Source organism: Acomys minous (assembly GCF_964271855.1).
Source record: "Acomys minous genome assembly, chromosome: 7".
Classification (NCBI taxonomy): domain Eukaryota; kingdom Metazoa; phylum Chordata; class Mammalia; order Rodentia; family Muridae; genus Acomys; species Acomys minous.
In genome coordinates, this window is record NC_140488.1 from 109,303,769 (window position 1) to 109,330,070 (window position 26,302).

At 37.9% G+C, this 26,302-nt stretch overlaps 1 protein-coding gene across 6 annotated transcripts in view; it reads left to right on the forward strand.

Annotated features, from left to right (window-relative positions):
* The window catches only part of SYTL5 (synaptotagmin like 5), a 253,795-nt gene that overhangs the window by 194,520 nt on the left and 32,973 nt on the right, over window positions 1-26,302 (forward strand). For all 6 annotated transcript variants that reach the window (XM_084790778.1, XM_084790780.1, XM_084790775.1 and 3 more), the window contains 5 exons: window positions 1,605-1,783; window positions 3,393-3,492; window positions 5,280-5,441; window positions 18,210-18,318; window positions 20,046-20,181. In XM_084790778.1, the coding sequence (XP_084646904.1) occupies window positions 1,605-1,783; window positions 3,393-3,492; window positions 5,280-5,441; window positions 18,210-18,318; window positions 20,046-20,181 (686 nt within the window). The remainder of the gene's footprint in view (window positions 1-1,604; window positions 1,784-3,392; window positions 3,493-5,279; window positions 5,442-18,209; window positions 18,319-20,045; window positions 20,182-26,302) is intronic.

Consider the following 26,302-nt stretch of genomic DNA (forward strand, 5'->3'; position numbering starts at 1 on the left):
AGATATTGAAAGTTCAGTTCTCAACTTTATATGGAAAACCAAAAAACCCAGAATAGCTAAAACAATCTTGTACAATAAAAGGTCCTATAGAGGAATCTCCATACCTGATTTCAAGCTGTGCTATAAAACAACAGTAATTAAAACAGCATGGTACTGGCACAGCAATAGGCTAGTCGATCAGTGGAATCGAATTGAAGACCCAGAAATGAATCCACACACATATGGTCACTTTATTTTTGACAAAGAAGCCAAATCCATTCAATGGAAAAAGGATAGTATGTTCAACAAATGGTGCTGGTCTAACTGGATGTCTACGTGTAAAAAAAATGCAATTAGACCCATATTTGTCACCATGCACAAAACTCAATTCCAAGTGGATGAAAGATCTCGACATAAAACCAGAGATGCTAAACTGGTTAGAAGAAAAAGTGGGGAAGAGCTTTATTGGCTCTCTTTAAGAAATAGTTTGTGTGCGATTTTAGAATTCTTGGTTTATTTTTACCTTTGATTTCAGCGTAAAAGAGAATATGAGCTAAGTCAGATATCTCTTGTTCCTTGACGAAATAATCCTATTTGAAACACAAGAGCCAATCATAGATGGGTAGGTAGACATATAGTAAGATAAATAGAAACATTCATATGCCCACACATGATATATGATGGATAGATGCTTCATGTATAGTTTTCATGTCTATATATCTATCTCTATGAACAAATGACAACTCTAAGCTCTGTGTACTGCTATAAGTCCTTGTTTCTCAGTGGTAAAGAGAGGTTATGAAACTGCTGTGTCATTCATGAATGTTACTGGTCTTTTGTGTCCATCATGTTACTGTATTGAATAATAATGCTACATTGATTTAAAGCATATTTCATGTTACAAACATCTTGGCAAAAACATTTATTCATTCTCATAGAATTTTTGTATGATTTATTTATTTATTTATTTTGGTGCTATATTTTGGTCATTACTATTCCACGGCATTTCAAAACCATGGGTCTTGGACTACTTATTTAGACACACAGCTACTAAGCTAAGAAACTGACAGCCTTGTGAGTATAGGACGTCCTGCCATACCTTTGTTAAGGTTGCAGCTGTGGTTCCCCCAGAACTGATGGCATTCACCATGTTAGAGCAGAGAAAGACACTTTAATATTTCTTCTGCTAGCTCATAATATAGAGTGTGCGTTTCTTTCTCCTGATCATGCTAAATTCTAGATATTTAATTAGGTTGCACTAGAGTCTAACAGGAAACAGCAGATTGTGACAGGGCTGAAGAAGCAAAATTATATTAGAAATCACTAAATGAATGTCTTAATTAAAAGACATGATAAAGGATTTCAGCTAGCCCAAAGGAGATGTTTCCTCTTTCAGCAAGCTTCCTGATCCCCTTAGTAATGGAACTAATTGGGGTGTTCATCCTAGATTAGAATTTTATGTACTACCAACAAAACAAGAAAAGTTAGTGACTTGCCTTCTTCCCTCACCTTTAACCCCTCTGCTAGTTACATAGAACAGCAATGAGAATTGACTAAAGGGGGTGAATTTGTGACTAGAGCCTTAGAATAGCACCGGGCCACTTCTTTCATCTTCTCTATTGCAGACCAGTCTTAACAGCGTGATGAGTGTTTACAGTGAAACAGGAGACTATGGAAACGTGAAGGTCACTGGTGAAATTCTTCTTCACATCAGTTACTGCTACAAAACTGGTGGGCTCTCCATTTTTGTCAAGAATTGCAGAAACCTGGCCATAGGAGATGAAAAGAAACAGAGGACAGATGCGTAAGCACATAGGATGTTTCTCTATTGTCTCTAACACTGTCTTCTCTGTCTGAATGCACATTTCCTTTTCAGAAGAGGTTAAGGACTCCCTTCCATATATTTTTAGGTCTAAATAGATGTTTTAGGTTCATAATGATGAAATATGACAGATAGTGATTTAAATTCCGAATTTTAGATGCACCAAGATAGGAAAGATGTTTGCTTCAAGGCTGTCAAATACAAATAGCCAAAAGACCATGGACGTAACACTTATCTAATTCCTGATGGCTTCGTGGTTCTTCTTATGTAGGTAGTTTTTTGTATATATGTGTAATAATATAAATGTATGTGTAAAAATAGTAAAAAAGAAAAGAAAAGAAAAACCTTCTCATAAAGCTACTTGTGACTTCCTTCCCATACTGTATTTTTAAAGTATGATAAAGTATTTTGAAGTATGAGAAAGATGGTTGTATCCTTGGTTATCTGGTTTGAAAGAGGCCATTATATGATTCAGGATTAACGAGCTTTTAGCTTGCACAGAAGCCCCTCATGGAAAGACATATTGGGATAAAACAGGATGTCTAAGAGGATGGTGCTGACTGTTTACAAGAGTTTTCATGCAATATATTTTGAGCATATTCTTTCCTGTCCTAAATCTCTGAGATTCACCCATATGAACTTCATGTTCTTTGTATTTCTCTAAAACAACAATAACCACCACCACCACAACAACAACAACAACAAAACAAAAACAAACAAACACACACACACACATACATATGGGACATGGAGTCCATTTTATGTTGGTCAACTACTCCTGAGCATAAAGCCTGCCTTGAAATATGCTTGATAATACCCAGTGTCACTCCATTGAAGAAAGCCATTGTCCCTCTCCCAACAACTATCAATTACAAAGAGCTGCTTACCTAGTGCTGGGACTTTTTGCTCATTTCCTATTCTCTAGATTTTAAATGGCTAAATGACAAATAGAAATATTTTTTTTGCCAGCACAGAAAGGAACCATCTAAAACCCTAGAAGATATGCTTCAGAACTCTGATGTAATATGCTTCAATCTTGTGCGTGTCTTTGTCTACTCTGATGTCCCTATCCCAAGAGACCTCTAAAATAGCTAGCTATCACAAGCCAAGGTATTGGTTTGAACTATAAAGTTGTCAGTTTCCATTCATTTACTCCAGTTGGTCCTATGTTCTGACATCAGAAGATAGGACTAATAATGGAGAGAGGTATATCACAGAAAAAAATGTTAGAAGGCTCCGTGTATGCAGTAGTACAATATGACAGCTATTCATATATGTTTCATGGGTTAGGTGTTGTTACTATCCCACTTTCTACACTTGAGGAAACAAACATGAAAAAGTTAAAACCCAAGGCTATCAAGAGCACTGATACGTGGATGGCCCCAAACCAATTTCCTTGATGCCAAAGCCTGTTCTCTACCAATATACATCAATGCTTTTTTGAGTTCTATTTATGATACCCTATTGTTCAGACTGAAGTCTCTTCATTCTCTTTTATCCACTTACCCATTCCCTTTTCTCACAGAAGTTCTGGAATATGTCTAGTAAAGTATGTTTGCAAGTAATGATTTTTATCCTTTGTTATTTATAGTTATGTCAAGTCATACCTTCTTCCAGACAAGTCTCGAAACAATAAGCGCAAGACCAAAATCAGGACAGGTACCAATCCAGAATTCAATGAAACATTAAAGGTAAATGATTATTTACTATGATAGGGACTCATATAATATTTACTAGAACCTCATTGATTTAGGATTAACTATAGGCAAGAAGGTTGAGCCAGGAATAATGTTAAAAGTTCAAGGCTAAGCAAGCCTGGCCTACAGAATGAGACCAGCTCATTTTGTATCAAAATTACAAACAAACCAAGAGGAAAAACATAACTAAATGGAGTACTTTTATATTTCGAAACTTGCATGTGTCTTTAGAAAGTTAGGATTTGAATGTTATCAGTTTCTTCTTCTTCTTCTTCTTCTTCTTCTTCTTCTTCTTCTTCTTCTTCTTCTTCTTCTTCTTCTTCTTCTTCTTCTTTATTTTTTTTTACTATAAAAACAAAGTAACCTAGTCTTACTCTGTTCATTGTCTGCTGTTTCTGGGGCTATACCTAAAGTTGAAATAATCCAGTAAAACTACAATTTGCATCTAGACTTCCACAAAAAAAATTGTACATTTGAACAGTCTGCTTAGACATTGTCTTAAATGGACTTTGTCATCAACTCAGCAAATCACTTTGGCATATTTATTGCTCTGCTAACAAGGGCTAGGTGTTGTTTTTTATTAGGATCTCCAAGTTTGGCTAAATATGAGAGTGTGGTTAATGAACACTAGCACTGTCAGGTAAGATTTGAGATGTCTCTGAAAATGCCTAGGTAAAACATGAACCAGACCTTAGGTTCTAAATTCTAAAGAAATTTCTGTTTCTTATGGGTAGCTATAAACAACACTTTCTCTCACTCTGGATCCATCTGGCCTGGTAGAGAAAGACAAAGGAAAGATTAAAAAGTATTGTAATCACAGGAAAATGCATGGACTGGTGCCCAGATTCAGAGTCTATCACAGTGGGTGGTCATAATAGAAAAAAGCCAAGAGTCTACATGCACTAGTAGAGGCATATGTGGAAGCAGGGTCCAATATTAAGACAAACCAAATGGAAAAATGAAGAAACACAAGTTCCGTATGAATCCAGTAGTCATGATAGGACAGCAAAGAGGAGCTCAAGAAGAAGAGATAAACACCATAACAGATACGTTCAGGAAGCAGAGTGCCAGTATTAGTCTGCCAGTCACAGCTGGGCCAGCAATACACACAAATCCAAGCTCAGACATCTGTCAGTTCCAAGTGTGGCCCAGATGGATATATGGAACAACAGAAGGTTAGAGGGCGTGTGCTCATGTGTCTCTGTAACACTGTGCTGGAAAAGATAAAGAAAGCCCCAGTGTCTACTTTTCTGCTCAAATGTGTGTAGTTTTTAACATCTACCCTTAATTCTAGGTTCTATGAAATATAGGCTACTAATTTTTCTTGTGAATACTTTTCTACATGTAAGGATATTTATTATATATAAGCAAGGTGGAGGGTTGTTATATTAAGCCTAGATCTACAAAGTACCAGTAGACATAAAAAACAAAAACAAACAGGCAAATGAAAAAAAAAAAGCTAAAGTTAGAAAGAGGCTTCTTCATCAACTAACACTTTCATATTGTCCCTGAAGTTTGTTGACCCCACAATGTTATATACGTACATATTTGTGTGTGCATGTGCTGGTGTGTGTGTGTGTGTGTGTGTGTGTGTGTGTGTGTGTGTGTAATTTCTAAACTGTGTTTTGGCATTATAACTTCAATTGTAGCAGAAATCAAAGGTGTTTTTCATATTGCTGCTGCCTATGGTCTGAAAATTAAATGAAGTGAATTCCTGTAGCCTGATTTACAGTTAGATGAAACACTCCTGGCAGGGTGTGATGCTTTATTCTCATTTGTAGTATACCATCAGCCACACCCAGCTGGAAACAAGAACTCTGCAGCTCTCAGTCTGGCACTATGATCGGTTTGGGCGCAACAGTTTCCTTGGAGAGGTGGAGATTGCTTTTGACTCATGGAACTTTGAAAATCCGTGTGATGAGTGGTTTGTGCTTCAGCCCAAGGTAGGAAATACTTCTGGCTATACAATTAGACAAATTTGATCCAGGCTGGAATCCCAGGCCTCAAGAAGTTGAAGACTTCTAAATTTCCAGTAATAATCTGCACAGATTATTATAATCTTTTGATAAATATGAGTCCGTTATTTTAGAAGCTTTTGATAGACATGTGTTGTAGGATATAAGAAGCCATGCAATCATACATGAGTGACTTTTATTACTAAAATATATCAGTTGAAGGTTTCTGTGGATTGCTAAAAAGACAACACTCTAGGATCCTAGTAGAACAAGAAATCTTTTATTTTTATGCCTTCCAAAAGCAATTCCATAGAGCATAACCGATCTCAAAACATCATCTCTCTTTCTCATTCTTTACAATTTACAGCATAAGCAGGAATAATTTCCTTGGCTCACATGAGAAAGTCATCACTATCCAAAACATTTTTACTTTGGAGATTCATAAAATGCAAGTATAGTCTAAAATGTTCAACCTTAGAATAATAGTGCTTTGGGTTCATTATAGACAACTACATTTTCTTCACATTTATAGTCAGTTTGTAAATAAGAGGGAAAATAAAAAGTCATATTTATGCTACGTGAGATTATTTATATGCAGTGACAAAACCAATTTGTAAAGACAGTGAATGAAAATTAGCATTGGCTCCCCCATGGCTTCAGAATGCCTATGTGATCTTGGGCAAGTTATTTCCTAAACCTTTGTATTTGAATTCACCACATAATTATCAGTGTGGTAGCTGTTGTTATAGCTCTGAGACATGGAGTATCTGAAGTGCTTATTCCTCTTAAAGAACTGACATAAGGGTTGGATAAGTGTTTTCGGTAAAGTGTTACTGTCTGTATTCTGTTAGACACATTGTAAGAGGACCATAAAAGCTTGGTAGTATTTGCGTTGATTGGTAGCTTGATCCAGATTGGCAAATCTTAACTGCACTTTGGAGTCCCTTGACTTTCTACTCTTTTTTTGGTTTCAATTTCAAGGTCCACACACTGTTGACCTCTCTTCCTAGCTCCACACATGCTGAACCGGTACACTGTTAGCTATAAGTGGGTTATGGCTCCCTATTTTGTATCTACAGTCCAGGAAAAAAAGAATTTTTTTCTCTTCCAATAATCAAAATAATGCCTTTGGGCTGCCTGGATTTCCTAACTCTAATTATACCTTAATGAGCTAATAATTCACCAGTGAGGTAAGATGCATTGGAATAAAAACATTTATTGCATATTCTGGCCATAATGTTAAGATTGCCACAAAAGAAATCAGACCCAATAGATAGCACAAATGTAACAATATAATAATACTAGAGAGAAAGCCCGAATGATGTTTCCCATATCATTATCAGTGGCAGCAGCCCATACTGGTATTTAATAATCACAAGGCAGTGAAGTAAGGTCTTCTTATTTTATAGATAAAGAAGCTTATATATTCAACTTGCTGGTTGAGTTAAACTATTGGCCTTAAAGTTGTTACAAATAACTCAAAAAATTAGGAGATGTATTTGGCCTATATGAAATAAGATTTTAAAATTTTTAAGAATAACATAATAGTAAGTACATGACTGACATGAATGAGATAAAGACAGATATAGTGTTACCAGCAAGAAAATCCCAGATATAATGAATTTGTTCTGATATTATATATAAGAAATATTTAGTCATTCAGAATTAGGCATTTGAAACTGAATGAAAATCCTTAGCATAAAAGTGTCTAGAAAACTTAGCAGTTTTCTATGACTTACATAGTTTTGTATAGTATTGTTACTAGTCATCTGGCTCAGGATATTTTACTCTGCCTGGATAGATATCATAAACAAGAATAAGTTATTCAAGCACTATTTTCTGATAGTTATTGCCTTGTATCATTTGATGTTTAACAGAAACAAAGAGCAGCAGCATGTTACACTCTTTAGTGTAGCTCTCAGGTAGACCATATATAGCAGGGCACTTATTCCACAAATTTTGCAGCTCTTGTAGAGACAGACATAAAGTATCTATGCTATACAAGTGTTGTAGATCATATGTGGGCCCAAGGAATCTAGATGTCTTTGCCCTTGTCAATATCTAGCATTACAGCTTCTGGTTCCATTTAGGCATCAAGATTTCTCATTGCTTCACATTTGTGTTGTGTATCTAATGGATATATGAGATGCTTATATGCTAAAGACAATTCTATGGACCCATCTAGTGAATAGTATGAGTAGTTTCCTTTCTCTGGCTCTTTAATACAGAGCTCTCATTCTTCTTAAACTGCAGTTCTCTCTCCACACTTTCTTCTTTCATTCCTCATATACAGAACTTGCCTTTGAACTCTTTCAAACTATTCATTTATCTATATTGTTATGAGCACTGCTCAGGAATCATGTATTGTCACATTTTCACTGTTGTTATTGTTGCTGCTGCTGGCCATTGGCCTTGCAGTTTCACTGGTTTTGTAGTAGTTACAACACAGCCAGCTTCTCTGTCACTTTTACAGACTGTCCCCTGATTACTTATCTATGCCTCTTCAGATACCAAGTAGCTGGCCACTTTTGTGACTCTTTCTGCTGGTTTCTCAAATGATGCTCTTCTGTCTGTACAGTCACTGTGATTCCACTGGCTCTGTAGCTTGCTTCCTTATATATTAGCCCTTTTGCTAAATGTAAGCAAGAAAGGACAAGCTGAGAGATTTGCATTGTACCTAATGTTGCATCTTTACTGGAGGTAGCATGAGGAGATTTTCCAGTTGATTCACCTAATGAATGCAACAGCTTTATATATGGGGAGAGGGACACATAGCATTTGGACCAATCAGCAAAATTCTCATAAAAATGAAGGTCTTAATATCAATCATAGAATTATGTTTTCCTCAAGTGACAAGAAAACTTTCATGCAAATGAAAGTTTCAGTTTGCACCAATCAGTCCATTTGGCCACAATCATAGAAAGCCTGTTATACAAATGAAGGTTTGTGTTTTTACCAATTAAAGCATCTTCACCAGTCACATCAAGCCTACAATGTAAATATTCTGTGTTTACACAGAACATGGCATTATGACATTCACACCAGTTAAACTCATTGATGCAAGTGATGGTTTCTGTTTGGAAAAATCATAACAATGCCAGTTTTGTGCCTCTGACAGGAGGTGTCTCATATAAATGAAGGTTTGTTTTTAAACCAGGACTCACTTTTACAGTAGTAAAATAAACCTACCATACCATACAAATGAAGTATCTGTAATATAACGGGGCAATTGCCATTTCACACTAACAGAAGTAAACATTTTATGCAAATGAAGATCTGCATTTGGACCAATCACAGCACTAATGTTTATACAATCACAAAAGGCGTTTCATGCAAAGGAAAAACTATGTTTTCACCAGTCATGGCACTGTCCATATTTTACCACTGATGTAGGTAATTTATGCAAATGAAAGTTTATGTTTGGGCTAACCATAAGAATGCCAGTTTTATGCCTCTGACAGCAGGCCTTTCATAAAAATGAAGGTTTGTGTTTGAACCAGACTGACTTTTATACCAGTCAAAACATGCCTACTACACAAATGAAGTGTTCGTACCAAAAAGGGCATTCGTCAGTTTATCACTTGCAGAAGTAAACATTTTATGCAAATGAAGGACTGTGTTTGGATTAATCACAGCATGCACTTTTATACCAATCACAAAAGGTCTCACATACAAAGGAAGAATTGTATTTTCACCAGTCACAGCATTATTCATATTTTACCACTGACACAGGCATATTGTGCAAGTGAAAGTGTGCCTTTGGGCTAATAACAAGAATGTAAGTTCTGCACCAGGTACAACAAGCCTCTCATGCTAATGAAGGCTTGTATTTGAACCAATCACAGCACTTACTTTTAGACCAGTCAAAATTGCTCTATTATACAAATCAACGACTGTGTTTGTAACAATCACAGCATTCTCCATTTCATCACTGACAGAAGTAAGCATTATTTACAAATGAAGTCTTGTATATAGACCAATCAGCACACTCTTTTTATACCACTCGTAGAAAGCCTCATACACAAAGGTAGAACCATCTTTGCACCAATCACATCACATTCACATGTTAACACTGACATGGGCAAATAATGCACATGAACATTTGCATTTTGATCAAACCCAAGAATGTAAATTTTGTACCAGGTACAATAACTCAAATGTAAATGAAAGATTGGCTTTAAACCAATCACAGCACTCACTTTTATACCAATCACAAAAGGCATCCTATGCAAAGGAACGACCATGTTTTCACAAATCACCACACTGTGCACATTTTACCACTGATATAGACAAACTAAGCAAACGAAGGTTTACATTATGCTATGGCCAATCACAAGAATGTAAATTCTATACCAGGTACAACTAAGCCACTCTTGCAAATGAAGGCATGTGTGTGGACCAATCACAGCACTCAATTATATAGCAGTCACAAAATCCCTACTGTACAAATGAAGGACTATATTTGAAACAATCACAGAATTCTCCATTTCATCTCTGAAAGAAGTTTGCATTTTATACAAATGTAAGGCTTGTGTTTTGACAAATTATAGCACCCATTTTCATATCAGAGACTTGAAGCCTCTTGTGAAATGGAAGGATTATATTTTCACCAATCACAGCATTGTTCACATTTAAGCACTAACATAGGCAACCCATGTAAATTAGGTTTGCATTTTAACGAATAACAGCAATGTAAATTCTAAACTAGGTACAACTAAGCCTCCCATGCAAATTTGGACCAATCACAGCACTCAATTTTATAAAAGTCACAATAGGCCTACCATGTAAATGAGGAAATGTTTGTGCACCAATCACAGATTTCTCCATTTCATCACTGAGAGAAGTAAACATTTAATGAAAATGAAGGCTTGTATGTGGACCAAACACAGCCCTCACTTTTAAACCAATCAGAGAGAACACCTATGCAAAGAAGAAACATGTTTTCACCAATCACAGCACTGTCCATGTTTTACAACTGACATGGGCAAATTATGCAAATTAAGTTCTACATTTTGACCAATCACAAAAATGTGAATTGTGAACCACAAATGAGGGATTGTGTTAAACAAATCGTAACACAAGCCTTTAAATCATTCACGAAAGGCCTTTTATGCTAAGAAAGAACCATGTTTTCAACAATCAGAGCACTATCCACATTTTACCACTGGCATAAGCAAACTATGCAAATGAAGGTTTTTGTTCTGTTATGACAAATTAGAAGAATATAAATTCTGTACCAGGTACAACTAAGCTACTCCTGCAAATGAAAGATTATATGTGGACAAATCCTAGCACTTAATTGGAGAGCAGTCACAATAAGCCTACTACTCAAATGAAGGAGTATATTTCAAACAATTATAACATTCTCAATTTTATCCCTGACAGAAATAAGCATTTTGTGCAAATATAACACTTGTTTTTGGAAAAATCATAGAACTCACTTTTATACCAGTAAAAAAAAGGACTCCTGTGCAAAGGAAAAAATATGACTGCATTAATCACTACATTGTACACAGTTCAACATTGACATAGACAACTTATGCAAATGAATGTTTGCCTTTTGAAAAATACAAAGAATATAAATTCTGTATTAGGTACAACTAAGACTCTCATGCAAACTAACACTTATTATTGGACCACTCATAACACTTGATTTTTAGATCAGTAGCCTATTATGAAAGAGGAGAACTGTATTTGCACTAATCAAAATCAAAGCATTCTCCATTTCATCCATGACTAAAATAAAAATGTTATGGAAATAAAGGTTTGTGCTTGGATCAATCAGAGCACTCACATTTATACCGGTCACAATAGCCTGATATGTAAATGAAGGACACTATTTGATCCAATCACAAAATTCTATACTTTATCACTAGCAGACGTGAGCATTTTATGCAAGCAATGGATTGTGTTCTGACCAATCAGGCCAAAGTAAGCATTTATGCAAATGATGAATTCTCTTTGGACCAATCAGGCCAGAAGAAAGCGTTTATACAAATTAAGGGTTCTCTTTGAACCAATAAGGGAAGAAGAAAGCTTTAAATGCAAATGATGGCTTGTGTTGGGACCAATCAGGGTAAAGTAAGCATTATATGCATGTGATGGCTGTGTTTTAACCAATAAGAGCACATAAAACGTTATGCAAATGGTGGATTGTTTGAACCAATCAGGGCAAGGTAAATGTTTATGCAAATGACGGATTCTCTTTGGACCAATCAGGGCAGAAATAAGGTTTTATACAAATGATGGACTCTATGGACCAATCAGGGCAGAAGAAAGCATTTAAAACAAATGATGGCAAGTGTTTGGACCAGTCATGGCAGAAATGAGCATTTTATGCAAATCATGGCTTATGTTTGGACCAATCAGGGTAAAGTAAGCGTTTATGCAAATGATAGATGATTTTGGACCATTTAGGGCATTAAAAAGGTTTTATACAAAGAATGAATTCTCTTTTGACCAATCCAGGCAGATATGTAAATAAAGGGCACTATTTGAACCAATCCCAAAATTCTATACTTTATCATTAGCAGACATAAGCATCTTATACAAATGATAGATTGTATTCTGACCAATCAGGACAAAATAAGCATTTACGTAAATGATGAATTCTCTTTGGATCAATCAGGCCAGAAGAAAGCGTTTATACAAATTAAGGATTCTCTTTGGACCAATCAGGGAAGAAGAAAGCATTTAGTACAAATGATGGCTTCTGTTTGGGCCAATCAGGGTAAAGTAAGTGTAATATAAAATGATGGCTGTGTTTGGAACAACCAGGGCAAAGTAAACATTTATGCAAATGATAGATTCTCTTTGTACCAATCAGAGTAGAAGTAAGCTTTTACGCAAATGATGGACTGTGTATGAACCAATCATTGCAGAAGTAAGCTTTTATGCAAATGATGGATTGTATCTTGTCCAATCATTGCAAGGTAAGCATTTATGCAAATGATGGAATCTTTTTGGATCAATAATGGCAAAAGTAATCTTTTATGCAAGTGAAGGCTTCTGTTTGGACCAGTCAGTGTAGAGTAAGCCTTATATGCAAATGACGGCTGTGTTTGGCCCAATAAGGGAGAAAGTAAGCAATTAATGCAAATAATCGAATGTGTTTGCACCAATCATGGCAGAATAAAGCATTTAATATCAATGATGGCTATGGTTGAACCCTCAGGGCAAAGTAAACTTTTAGGCAAACAATGGATTGTGTTTGGTCCAATCATTGCAAAGTAAATATTGCAAACAAAGGCTGTGTTTGGACCTTCAGGGCAAAGAAAACTATATGCAAATGATGGATCCTCCTTGGACCAATCATGGCAGAAGTAATATTTTATGCAAATGGTGGATTGTGTTTGCACCAATCGTAGCAGAAGTAAGCTTTTATGCAAATGATTGCTGTGTTTGGAACAGTCATGGCAGAAGAAAGCATTTAATATCAATTATGGCTATGGCTGAACCCTCAGGGCAAAATAAGCTGTTAGGCAAACAATGGATTCTGTTTGGTCCAATCATTGCAAAGTAAGCATTTATGCAAATGATGGAATCTCTTTGGACCAATCATGGTAGTAGTAGTCTTTTATGCAAATGAAGGATTGTGTTAGGACCAATCATAGCAGAAGTAAGCCTTTATGCAAATGATGGATTGTGTTCAGACCAATAAGGGCAAAGTAAAAAGATATGAAAATGATGGATTTTGTTTGGACCAATCAGAGCAGATGTATCTTATGCAAATGATGGATTATGTTAGGACCAACAATAGCAGAAGTAAGCCTTTATACAAATAATGGATTGTGTTTGGACCAATCAGAGCAGACATAATTTTTTAGGCAAATGGTGGAATGTGTTATGACCAATCATAGCAGAAGTAAGCTTTTATGCAAATGATGTATTCTCCTTCAACCAATCATGGCAGAAGTAATCTTTTAGGCAAATGATGGACTGTGTGAAGACCAATTATAGTAGAGATAAGCTTTTATGCAAATGAAGGATTGTATTTGGACCAATAAGGGCAAAGTAAAAGGTTATGCAAATGATAGATTTTGTTTGAACCAATCAGAGCACAGTTAAGTTTTAGGCAACTGATGGATTGTGTTATGACCAATCAAAGGAGAAGTAACCTTTTATGCAAATGATGTATTCTCTTTCCACCAGTCATGGCTTAAGTAATCTTTTATGCAACTGACGGCCTGTGTTTGGACCAATATGGGGAAAGTAAAAGGTTATGCAAATGATGGATTTTGTTTGGATCAGTCAGAGCAGAATTAAGTTTTTATGCAAATGATGGATTGTGTTAGGACCAATCATAGCAGAGGTAAGCTTTTATGCAAATGATGGTTGTGATTGGACCAATCATAGCAGAAGTAATCTTTTATGGAAAGGATAGATTTTCCTTGGACCAATCATAGCAAAAGTAATCTTTTATGCAAATGATGGATTGTTTAGACCAATCATAGCAGAAGTAAGCTTTTATGCAAATGATAGATTGTGTTTGGACCAGTGAGGGCAGAATTAAGTTTTTAGGTAAATGATGGATTGTGTTATGACCAGTCATAGGAGAAGTAACTTTGTATGCAAAGGACGTATTCTCCTTTGACTAGTCATGGCTTATGCAATCTTTTATGCAAATGATGGATTTTCATAGGACCAATGATGGCAGAAGTAAGCTTTTATGCAAATGAGGGATTGTGTTAGGACCAATCGTAGCAGAGGTAAGCTTTTATGCAAATGATGATTGTGTTTGTAGCAAGCACATGACAAATAATCTTTTATGTTAATGATAGCTTCTTCTTGTACCAATCATGGCAGAAGTAATCTTTTATGCTAATGATTTATTCTGCTTTGACCAATCATGGCAGAAGTAATCTGTTATGCAAATGATGGATTGTTGTTGAACGAATCATGGCAGAAGTCAGCTTTTATCCAAATGGTTGATTGTGTTTGGACCAATAAGGACAAAGTAAAAGGCTATGCAAATGATAGATTCTGTTTGGACCAGTCAGGGCAGTGTTAAGTTTTTATGGAAGTGATAGATTTTCTTAGGACCAATTACAGCATAAGTAAGCTTTTATGCAAATGATGTACTCTCTTTGGACCAATCATGGAATAAATAATCCTTTATGCAAATGGTGGATTGTATTAGGACCAATCATAGCAGAAGTAAGCTTTTATGCTAATGATGTATTCTCCTTTGACCAATCATAGAAGAAGTAAGCTTTTATGCAAATGGTAGATTGTGTTTGGACCAATAAGGGCAAAGTAAAAGGTTGTGGAAATGATGGATTTTGTTTGGACCAATCAGAGCAGATGTGTGATTTTATGCAAATGATGGATTGTGCTAGGACCAATCAGGGTACAGTAAGCTTTTATGCAAATGATAGATGTGTTTGGACCAATCATAGCAAAAGTAAGCTTTTATGCAAATGATGGATTGTGTTTGGACCAATCAGGATAAAGTAAGCATTATATGCAAATGATAGCTGTGTTTGGACCAATAAGTGAAGAAGTAAGCACTTAATTAAATGATGGAATGTGTTTGAACCAATCATTGCAGAAGAAAGCATTTAATATCAATGATGGCTTTGGACCTTCAGGGCAAAGTGAACTGTATGCAAGTGATGGATTCTCCTTGGACCAATCAGGGCTGAAGTAAGCTGTTAATATAATTGATGGCTTGTGTTTGGAGCTATCATTGCAGAAGTAAGCTTTTATGCAAATGATGGCTTGTGTTTGGACCAATTATTGCAGAAGTAGCCTTTTATGCAAATGATGGATTCTCTTTGCACTAATAAGAGCAGAAGTAAGTTTATATGCAAATTATGGATTCTCTTTGGACAAATTACGGCAGAACTAAGCTTTTATGCAAATGAAGGATTCTTTTTGGATCCATCATGGCAGAAGTAAGCTTTTATGTAAATGATGGATTACCTATGGATGAATCAGAGAAGTAAGCACTTAATACAAATGACGGCTTGTGTTCGGATCAATCAGGGCAATATAAACATTTATGCACATGATGGATTCTCTTTTCATCAATCACGGCAGAAGTAAGCTTTTTTGCAAATGATAGATTCTCTTTGTGTCAATCAGGGCAGAAGTAAGCATTTAATACAAAGTATTGCTAGTGTGTGGACCAATCATGGCAAGGTACGTTTTTTTGCAGATGATGAATACTGCTTGGATCAATTATGACCGAAGCAAGCCTTTTATGCAAATGATGGCTTGTGTTTGGACCAATAAGGGCAGATGGAAACATTTAATGCAAATGATGGCTAGTGTTTGGCCCAATCAGGGTAAAGTAAGCATTTTAGCAAACAATAGCTTATGTTTGGACCAATCAGGGCAATGTAAACGTTTGTGCAAATGATGGATTCTGTTTGCCACAATCATGGCTGACATATGCTTTTACCCAAATGATGGATTCTCTTTGCATCAATCATGGCAGACGTATGATTTTATGCAAATGATAGATTCTCTTTTTATCAATCAGGGCAGAAGTAAGCATTTAATACAAATGATTGCTGGTGTGTGGACCAATAATTGGAAAGTAAACATTTATGCAAATGATGGATACGGTTTGGATCAATTATCCAGAATTTAGCGTTTTATGGAAATGATAGCTGTGTTTGGATCAATCATGGCAAAGTGAGTGTTTATCCAAATGAAGGAATATTTTTGGATCAATCATGGCAGAAGTAAGCCTTTCATGCAAATGATGGCTTGTGTTTGGACCAATAAGGGCAGAAGTAAGAAATTTATGCAAATGATGGCTTGCTTTGAACCAATCAGGGCAGAAGAAGCCACTATAGTGTGGGAGTATGTGCTGATCAAATGAGAAAGAGAAGTGGGTCAAGCTTGGGCATTATGAAGAGAGACAGAACTAGAGACTCACTGGTGGGGAGGAGAAGCCTCATGTCAGTGGCCAGCTCCCCCCCATCTGTGGTCATGGTGAGGTCCTAGCCTGAGCTACCACTGAGAGCCATATTTGGGTCCATCGCTACCTGGCAGGCAGGGGTCAGCATTGATGTCTGTGACTCATATTACTACTAGAGAACAAGGGGATGTCCCTGGTGTGGGAAGCTGCTGGAGACTACAAGAATGTCCAGGGCCTGTGCAGAACTGGCCCTGACCCTCACTGGCTGTAGCACTCTGAAGAGTTAGCCCCATCTTTCACTGGCAGTTTCACTTGGAAAGCTGTTCCTGTGCCTTGCCCAGACATCACAGTAGGGCAGGCCCTGATCAAGGGGGCACAGGGGAAGCAGCCAGAAGAGAAAGAGCAAAAAAGAGCTGGCCCCATTATTCATCTGCTGTGGTGGTGGTGTGGGTGCTGGGGTGATGCCCTCCCCCTTCCTCTTGACAGCTGTGATAGGTGGGTTAGTATGTAGGTGAGAGATAATTGGGAGAGCTGACCTCAAGGGCATGAGAGAGGGAGAGCTAGCCCTGCCAATTCACTGACTGTAGGGAGGGGAGGCTCTCACCAGGGAGAGCAGGCCCTGCACCTCACCTGGGCAACACAGTGCAGCTAGCCCTGATAGCAAAGGCACTGGTGATCCAGCCACAAGGTGTGAGAACAGAAGAGCTGTCCCAGCCTCTTGCAGGTTATAGCACCTGGGAGGGTGAGCCCAGCACCTTGACTGGGCAGCCCAGTTGGAGCGGCCTCTGGAGGTTGGGTGAAGGTGAGCCATCCCAGAGGGCATGAAAGCAGGAGACCTGCCTATGGTAGCATTGGGTGGCTGAGCTGGAGTAGTGCTGGAGAGCTCACCCTGGTCTTGCAGATTAAGGAGAGCCTGCAGGCTGACCTGCTCAGCTACCACCCAGGTGCAGATTCAGGGTTTGGTGTTGGCCCACCCCAAATTCTCTATCATCTGGGAGTGCTTGGGATGTGTGAAAGGGCCAGTCCTGATGATCCAAAGCTGCAGGATCTCCATAAGACAAGCAACAACAGGATAACTAGGAGAATCCAATATTGATGATGTCACAGGAGCCTGAGTCCTTGAACTAGACCAACAAGTCATTGCAATGAACATTTGCAAATGAAGATGTGTGGACAGAGGGATATACTGTGGGACACACTGTGACACACTACAGCTTCCATGATGAGATAATTTTTGTTTATTTGCTTGCTTGCTTATGTGAGTGTGAGTGTGAGTGTGTGTGTGTGTGTGTGTGTGTGTGTGTGTGTGTGTGTTAATTCGGGACAGGTTACAAGTGTGAAGGGCAGATATGAGTGGGTGGGGAGATATGTGGGACTGGGGTGCATGATGTGAAGTTTCCAAAGAATCAATAAAAAGTTAAAAAAAACAATAAAGTTATTATTAGATGGTTTGTTTTACCATATAACATCATTATCCTTCTGATAAGAACGTTATATAAAATGCTTTCTATTTTATGACTGAAATAAGTCACCCAAATATATCAAGTGTGTGCGTGAAGGGTGTGTGTGTGTGTGTGTGTGTGTGTGTGTGTGTGTGTGTGTGTGTGTGTGTTGCTAATTTTTCAGCAGTCTCTGGCTTTACTACATGAAAGCTTGTCTTCTGAGGATCTTCTATCTGCCTCTGTGAGGAACGCAGTTCTCTTCCCTTGACCCAGTCAGTGTGCAGACTCTGGTCTACTAAGGAAGGATCTGAGGAAATATAGACTCTCTGTGGTCCAAATGTGAGAGAGAACATGAATTATTTATCTTTCTGCATATGCTGTATTTCACACACAAAATTATACGCAGTCTTCTAACTTCCTTTTTCCTTGTCTCCCCTTGGCTAGGTGGAGTTGGCTCCTGACATTAACCTTCAGTACAAGGGGGAACTAACCGTTGTTTTGCGTTACATCCCTCCAGAGGAGAGCCCCACATTCCCAGTAGGACAACCTCAAGGTAAGGTAAAAGGGCAAAAGCTCTGATCAGTGGCGTTCTGTTTCTACAGGCGTGTAAGTCGAGTTTAGGGTTACATTCCCAGTCCAACCACAAAATGGGACTGGGGGCAACTGTCTTTGGAGAGTTTAGAAGTGCATGCTGTAAAGGATGTGGAGAAGAGGATTACACGGCACAAATCTATACATAGAACCCAACCCTGATCGGGGAGATTCCTCACCCATCAGTTCAAGAGATACAGAGTCTTTTGCTGTGTGAGAGAGATCTGTCGTGTGAGGGAGGGGTTTCTAGGAAGCTACTCTATGGACTCATTCACAGAGACGCAGCAAGTCTAAAGAAAAAAATATCTGGCAGAAAACAAAGGGGAAATCCAGATGAATTTGAAATTTTTCTTTTCTTCCTTTTTTTAGGAAGCTTCCTTTATTTTCCCATTCATGACCACTTTCTTCAGTGTCTTCTTGTAAAAATAACTCGTGTTTGAGATTTCTCACTCCGAAAGAGTGTTGTCTGTAGTGATTTGTGTATGGTTGAGGCCTTGTGCTCTTTACTCCAACTATTTTGGCAAAACCAAGTGGCCAGCCTTGAAAACAGACAAGTAACATTATTCGGACCAATCAGGTTATACTTAGGAATATATATGTTATGCATGTATGCATGTAATAACAGTCAATAAAAAAAGAGGCCATGAATTTGAAAGACAGCAAGGAAGGATATATAGGAGAGTTTGGAGGGAGGAAAAGAAAGGGGGAAATGATAGCATTATAATCTCAAAATAGAAGAAACATTACAGTGTTTGTGAGGATTAAATTGGTTCATATATGTAAGGTACATCAAAGAGCATTAAATTGAGGGGGCAGTCATGTAGTCCTTCTTGCTCATGTTGAAACTAGTACATCAGAATAAGTATGGGAAGTAAAAGAAAGTTTCCTTCCAAACAAAAATTTAACTGAATCTAGGCTATACAGCCTATGGCAGATGCTGCCTGAAGCTAACAATTTAGAAAAAAAGGGAGTTATAGAATATTCTCTTTGGAAGTTAGTTTAATATATCAAAGTCATAGAAATCTCTCTCTTGGGTCTGGCATTCACCATAGCTCTTTTTCAGTAAGAATAGGTTGGTGTCCCCACTCGGGGAGGCGGAGACAGGCAGATCTCTCTGAGTTTGCGGCCAGCCTGGTGTCCAAAGTGAGTTCAAGGACAGCCAAGGGTACACAGAGAAACCCTGTCTTGAATAAACAAAAGACCAAACAAACTAACAAACAAACAAACAAGAATAGGATGGTGATCCCGGAAGGATCTTTTCCATTCTGTTTCTTTAGAAGCTTTACATGGGTGTGGCTAAAATTTTAAAAAGAAACTAAGTATAATTTCAAGAGAGAAAATTAAGTTATGAGAGAAATGTGCCATGGAAAGTACTGGAAGCAAGTGGAGAAAGGAAGTATGTGTGGATGTGAATGAGAAATATTGTATTCATATATGAAATTTTCAAATACTAAAAATTTAACTGTATATATTTTTTTACTTTTCAATACAGACAAAAATGACAATCCTGTGCAGAAAAAGTCTATTAAGATAAAAACCATTTATAAATATGTACATATGTATTTATAATATATAATAACAAAAAAGTTTGATTGTCAGAAACTAAAGTAATTATTTGTAGGTGTTCTTTTGTAAATTGTGACGTGGAATCTCTGATCTCCTCCATCTCCTCTCTGATGGTTCATGCAGGAAAGAAGATATTTAGAAGGGGAAAGAAGAAAGAATCTCCTACCATTTCTGGGGGAATACTTGAAGTGTTCATAAAAGAAGCAAAGAATCTGACAGCAGTAAAATCAGGAGGCACTTCTGACAGCTTTGTGAAGGGGTAATTTTGTTTTAGCTCATCTCAGATGACACCTAACAGGCACTGAAGGGAACTAGGATCCAGTAGACAATGGTAGTTACGGGAGGCCCGCGCTCTGCTTACTGAGTGTACTTTGGAGGAGCTACCCTTAAGTGCTTGCTTTTACCTCTAAAGCAATCAGAGTATGGAGGGGAGTTTGTGTGCCCACTTTCACTTGGCGTCCAACCTATTTCTGGAAGTCCTATCACTCTCACTTTGAAGGCTGGAAGACCTTCCTTCCCTGGAGATTCATTTCTCAAACTAACAAACAAAGAAAAAAAAAGGAAGAAGGCGTTCTCTCTTACCCCTTTTCCTCTTCCTCTGTCTTCTCACTTTTCCTGTCTGTCTCTGTGCCTCCCTGGGGGTACCCCCTTCCCTCTTTTCTTCTCCTCCCATGCTCATTTAATAAAGTCCTCTACAACATAAAAAAGAAGGCACGAGTTTCTATGTATAATATACTTTCATTTTTGCTTTGTTATTATTTGGTACAACAAAGAAAATATTAAATAGTTGCTGGTTTGCTCTCAGAGAAAATTGTAAAATGCCGAGAAAGTTCAACATCTGCCCTTAGAGTGTATGAAAGAGGCTCTTGGACTGCCTGAACATATACGTGTGTGTGTGTGTGTGTGTGTGTGTGTGTGTGTGTGTGTGTGTGTGTGTGTGTTGCCGTATGGATTAAATGACAGTTTCTTAAAAGAGTACTGGCCTTAAATTGATATTATTGAGATATGGGGTTTTTTTGGTTGATTTTTGGGGGTGGTTTTTGAGACAGGGTTCCTCTGTGTAGCCTTGGCTGTCCTAAACTAGTGTTGTAGACAAGGCTGGCCTCGAACTCACAAGGATCTGCCTGCCTCTGCCTCCTGAGTGCTGGGATTAAAGGTGTGCGCCACCACACCTCACCTTTACTTGATATTCTTGCTCATTCTAGGCAATACAAATAGCAAATATCCCTTGTTTTTATTGGATTATTCTCATGAAATTAGAACTTGGGCTAAACGGATATACTTTCATTAATTCAAGCAAACACTGAAATGTGTAAGTACCGAGAATTAGATGCTTCACTTTGAAAAGTAAATTAGATATGGTACATGACCTCAAAAAGCACCATGAGACATATGAAGTAAATCAAATTTCTATAATGCCAAGACATAGCATGAGTCTTTGAGGCACAGATGTCAGCTGGGGTCACAGGGTAAGAGCCTTTGTAAAGATGAATTTTCCCACAAGGAAATAAGTCATATCTTCGTTTTCATATGCTTTAAGTTTGGTAATGCCTGTCATAGAGAGAATAAGATGAGTAGGGTTTCCCCATTGCTGAATTGGGTTCTTTAGCAAAAAAGTAACTATTTCTTTGAATCATTCTGCTGCAGTTTGGGAGTCCCAGCACCCAGTTTCGGACTCTGCTCCTCACTGTCTTGTATAAATTGAATATTGTTCCTTGCCTATGGCCCTATTATCGCCTTCCAGGAATGACTTAATATTGTGTGGAGTATTCTTTATATTCTATTGCTAAGAATTTATGAATGACAAATAATAACAAAAGCATTTCATTCTATTTTTAAAACTATGTCTCCAGTACATTCTCTTATTGATACTTAAGTATTAAGCTAGTTTTACATCTATCCAAAGAGATGAAGACATGGCTCACTATTTAAGCACATTGGCTGCTCTTGTAGAGAACCCAAGTTCAATTCCCAGCACCCACAAGGTAGCTCACAAACATGGATTAACTAAAGCCTCAGGAGATATAATGCCCTCTTCTGGTCTCCATCAGCAGTGTGTGCACATGGCAATAGACACACACGTAAAGAAAACAGCCATACACATACAAATAAATAAATAAACATATAAATAGACAAATTGATACCCTTAAAATGCACTAAGATATACTTTCTTTTATTTTTCATTCATATTTATTCAATCACTGAATAGCCCTTTCCCTCCTCTCCTCCCAGCAGACCCTCAAGCCCTCCTCCCCCATCCCCCCTCTTCTTCTCAAAGAAAGGAAGGACCCAAGGGGTACCAATCCCCCTGATACCTAAAGTCGAAGCGGGATTAAATGCATCCCCTCCCATTGAGACCAGACAAGGCAGGCCAACTAGGGGAAAAGAATTCAAAGGCAAGAAACAGGGTCAGAGAAAGCTCCTACAATTCTTAGGGGATCCATTTGACAACAAAGCTGCATTTCTGCTATATATGTGTAGGGCCTAGGTCCAGGCTCTTTGGTTGGTGGTTCAGTCTCAGTGAGCCCCCATGGTCCCAGGTTACTTTACACTATAGGTCTTCTTGTGGTGTCCTTGACACCTCCCTCTCCCTCATTCCTTCCTCCCATTTTTCCACAAGACTTCTGGAGCTCCCCCTGTTGTTTGGCTGTGGGTATCTACATGTGTTTCCATCAGCTGCTGGATTAAGCCTCCCAGAAGACACTTATGCTAGGCTCCTGTCTGTAAACATAGCAGAGCACAATTAATAGTGTCAGGGGTTGGCTCTCTCCCATGGGATGGGTCTCAAGTTATTCCAGTCATTGGTTTGGCATTCTCTCAAGCTCTGCTTCATCTTTATCTCTACACTTCTTGTAGGCAAGACAAATTTTGAGCTGAAGGTTTCATGGATGGATTGGTGTTCACCTCCCTCCACCACACGTTCTGTGTGGCTATGGGAGGTGCCAACATCAGGCTCCATATCTCTCACTGCTAGGAGTATCAGCTAAGGTCACCCCCATAGACTCCTGGGAGCCTCCCTGTCCCAGAGATGCCCTCTACAATTTCTGTGCTTTCTCCTAGTTCTCCCTCTCAAACCCCTCACCACATTCTCCTCACACCTGATTTCCCACCTCCACCACCCTCCCCACACTCTCTACCATATACAGTTCCCTCCTCAATCTACTTTAGATTTCTATTTTATTCATTCTTCTGAGTAAGAGTCACACATCATGCCTTGGGCCCACCTTAGCTTCTTTGGGTCTGTGGATTGTAGCATTGTTATCCTGAAATTATGGCTAATAATTGCTTATAAGTGAGTACATACCATGCATGTCTTTCTGGGTATGGGTTTCTCACTCAGATAATCATTTCTAGTTCCATCTATTTTCCTCCAAATTGCACAATGTTTTTGCCTTTAATACTGAGTAGTTTTTCATTGTGTAAATGTACTACATTTTCTTTTTCCATTCTTCAGTTGAGGGACATCTAGGTTATTTCCAGTTTCTGGATATTATGAATAAAGCTTCTATGAACATAGTTCAGCAAGTGTCCTTGTGGTAAGGTGAAATATCTTTTGGGTACATACCCAGACCTGGTATAGCTGTGTCTTGAGGTAGATCAATTCTCAATTATCTGAGAAACCTGCAGATTGATTTCCACAGTGGTTGTTCAAGTTTGCACTCCCACTAGCAGTGGAGGAGTGTTCCCCTCTCTCCACATCCTCTCCAGCAGGTGCTGTCAGTTAAATTTTTGGTATTAGTTATTCTGACAAGTTGTAAGATGGAATCTCAGAGTCATTTGATTTGCATTTCCCTGATGAATAATTTCTTTAAATGCTTCTTAGCCATTAGAGTTTCCTGTGTAGAGAGTTCTCTCTTTAGCTCTATACTCAATTTTAAAATTGTGTTCTTTGGTTTGTTGATGGATAACTGCTTGAGTTCTTTATTGCATTCTTCTACAAGCAGACATCCAGTTAGACCAATACCGTTTCTTCTTTTCATTGTATGGTTTTTGGCTTATTTGTCAAAAATCAAATGTCTGTAAGTCTGGAGGCTTATTTCTGAGCCTTCTATTCAATTCAATTAATCAACTTATCTGTTTCATGCCAATTAAACCACATAATTTTTATTACTATTGGTCTGTAGTACAGTTTGAAATTAGGGATGGTGATACCGACAGAATTTCTTTTATTTACAATCTTGGATCCTTTAAGTCTCCATATGAAGTTGATGGGTGTTCTTTCAAGGTCTGTAAAGAATTGTGTTGGCATTTTGATGAAGATTGCATTGAATCTGAATATTGTTTTTGATATATGGCCATTTTTACGATGTTATTCCTACTGATCCAAGGCCATGGGAAATATTTCCATTTGCTAAAATCTTCTTCAAAGACTTGAAGCTGTTGTCATACAGGTCTTTAATTTGCTTAGTTAGAGTTACACCAAGATATTTTATATTATTTTTGGCTATTGTGAAGGATATCGTTTCCCTGAATTCTTTCTCAGCCCGTTTGTCACTTGTATACAGGAGGGCTACTGATTTTTATTTAATTAGGTATCAAGTCACTTTGCTGAAGGAGTTTATCAGCTATAGGAGTTCTATGGTAAAAATCTGGGTATCACTTAGGTATACTATCATATTATCTTTGAATAATGATACTTTGATTCTTCCTTTCTGATTTGTATCCTCCTGATCTTCTTTAGCTGTCTTATTGCTCTAGCTAGAACTTCAAGCCCTATAATTTTTATGCCCATATTTTGAGAGACTCCCCAAACAGACCACCCAAGAGCTAAGTCCAAATGCCTTGGCAAGGAAGTCTTTATTGCAGGTTCAAACCCAGGACACACCTCCTAGGCACTGACTCAGCAGATGCAAGGAAGTGGCCTCTTCTCAATTGAGAAGGGTTTTATAGGTGCTAGAGAAATAAATTGATTTTACTGTATATTATTTGATGGTATTTGGGCAGAAAAGCCACAAACAGGGAGTTACAAGCCTTGGCGTTTCATGTTTGGCTAATAGGTGTAGGGGCAAGTTGGCCTACAGAAAAGATTGCTTGAAGCAGTCATGGGGCATTAGGAACTTTGGCCTGGCTTCTCCTAAATGGTTGTTACTATGTGCCAGACCACCTGCTGGTCAGCTTGACCAGCAGAGAGTATATGTGGACTTTCCCAAGGTGAGCTAATTGTGTTGTCAGGGAATATTTTTCTGTTTAGACTAGTTTGTGGTTTTTCTGGAATCTGGGTTCAGCCCTTGGCTAGGTTAACACAAAATGGAGTTTGTCTGGTCCTTACAGATTGAAAAGATACAGAGAAACTAAGTAGCCTTTTCTTGTCCCTGATGTTAGTGAGATTGCTTTAAGTTTCTCTCCATTTAATTTGATGCCGGTTAATGGTTTGCTATATATTGCCTTTATTGTGTTTAGGTATGTGCCTTGTATCTCTAATCTCTCCAAGACTTTAAACAGGAAGGAGTGCTTGATTTTGTCAAAGCTTTCTCATCATCTAATGAGAGGATCATGTGGGATTTTTTTCTTTCAGCTTGTTTATATGGTGTATTACCTTGATGGAGTTGATATTTTGTGTGTTCATGCTCATAAGAGATATTGGCCTGAAATTCTCTTTCTTTGTAGAGTCTTTCTCTCGTTTAGGTATCAAGGTGATGGTAGCCTCATAGAATGAATTTGGTTACTGTTCTTTCTGTTTCTATTTTGTGGAAAAGTTTCATGCATATTGGTATTAGCTCTACTTCAAAAGTCTGGTAGAATTCTGTGCTAAAACCTACTGTCCCTCGCATTTTTTGGTTGGGAGACATTTAATAACTGCTTCTATTTCCTCAGGGGTTATAGGACTGTCTGTATACCTGATCTTGATTTAACTTTGGTAAGTGAAATCTATCAGGAAAATCATCCATTTCATTCATCTTTTCTTCTTTTGTGGGGTACAGGTTTTTGAAGCAAGACCTAATGATTCTTTGGATTTCCTCACTGTTTCTTGATATGTTCCCTCTTTTCATGTCTGATTTTGTTAATTTGGATACTGTCTTTCTGTCTTTTAGTCATTTTGTCTAAGTATTTGCCTGTCTTATTGATTTTCTCAGAGAACTAGCTCTTGGTTTTGTTGACTCTTTATATTGTTCGCTTTGTTCTTAATTTAATTATATCAGCCCTGAGTTTGATTATTTCTTGCTGTCTATTCCCCTTAGGTGTGTTTGCTTCTTTTTGTTCTAGAACTTTCAGGTATGATTTTGATTTGCTTAGTGAGATCTCTCCAATTTCTTTATGAAGGTACTTAGTGCTATAAAATTACTGCTTCCATTGTGTTCCATAAGTTGGGTATGTTGTGCCTTCATTTTCATAGAATTCAAGAAAGTCTTTAATTTCTTTCATTTCCTCCCTGATCAAGT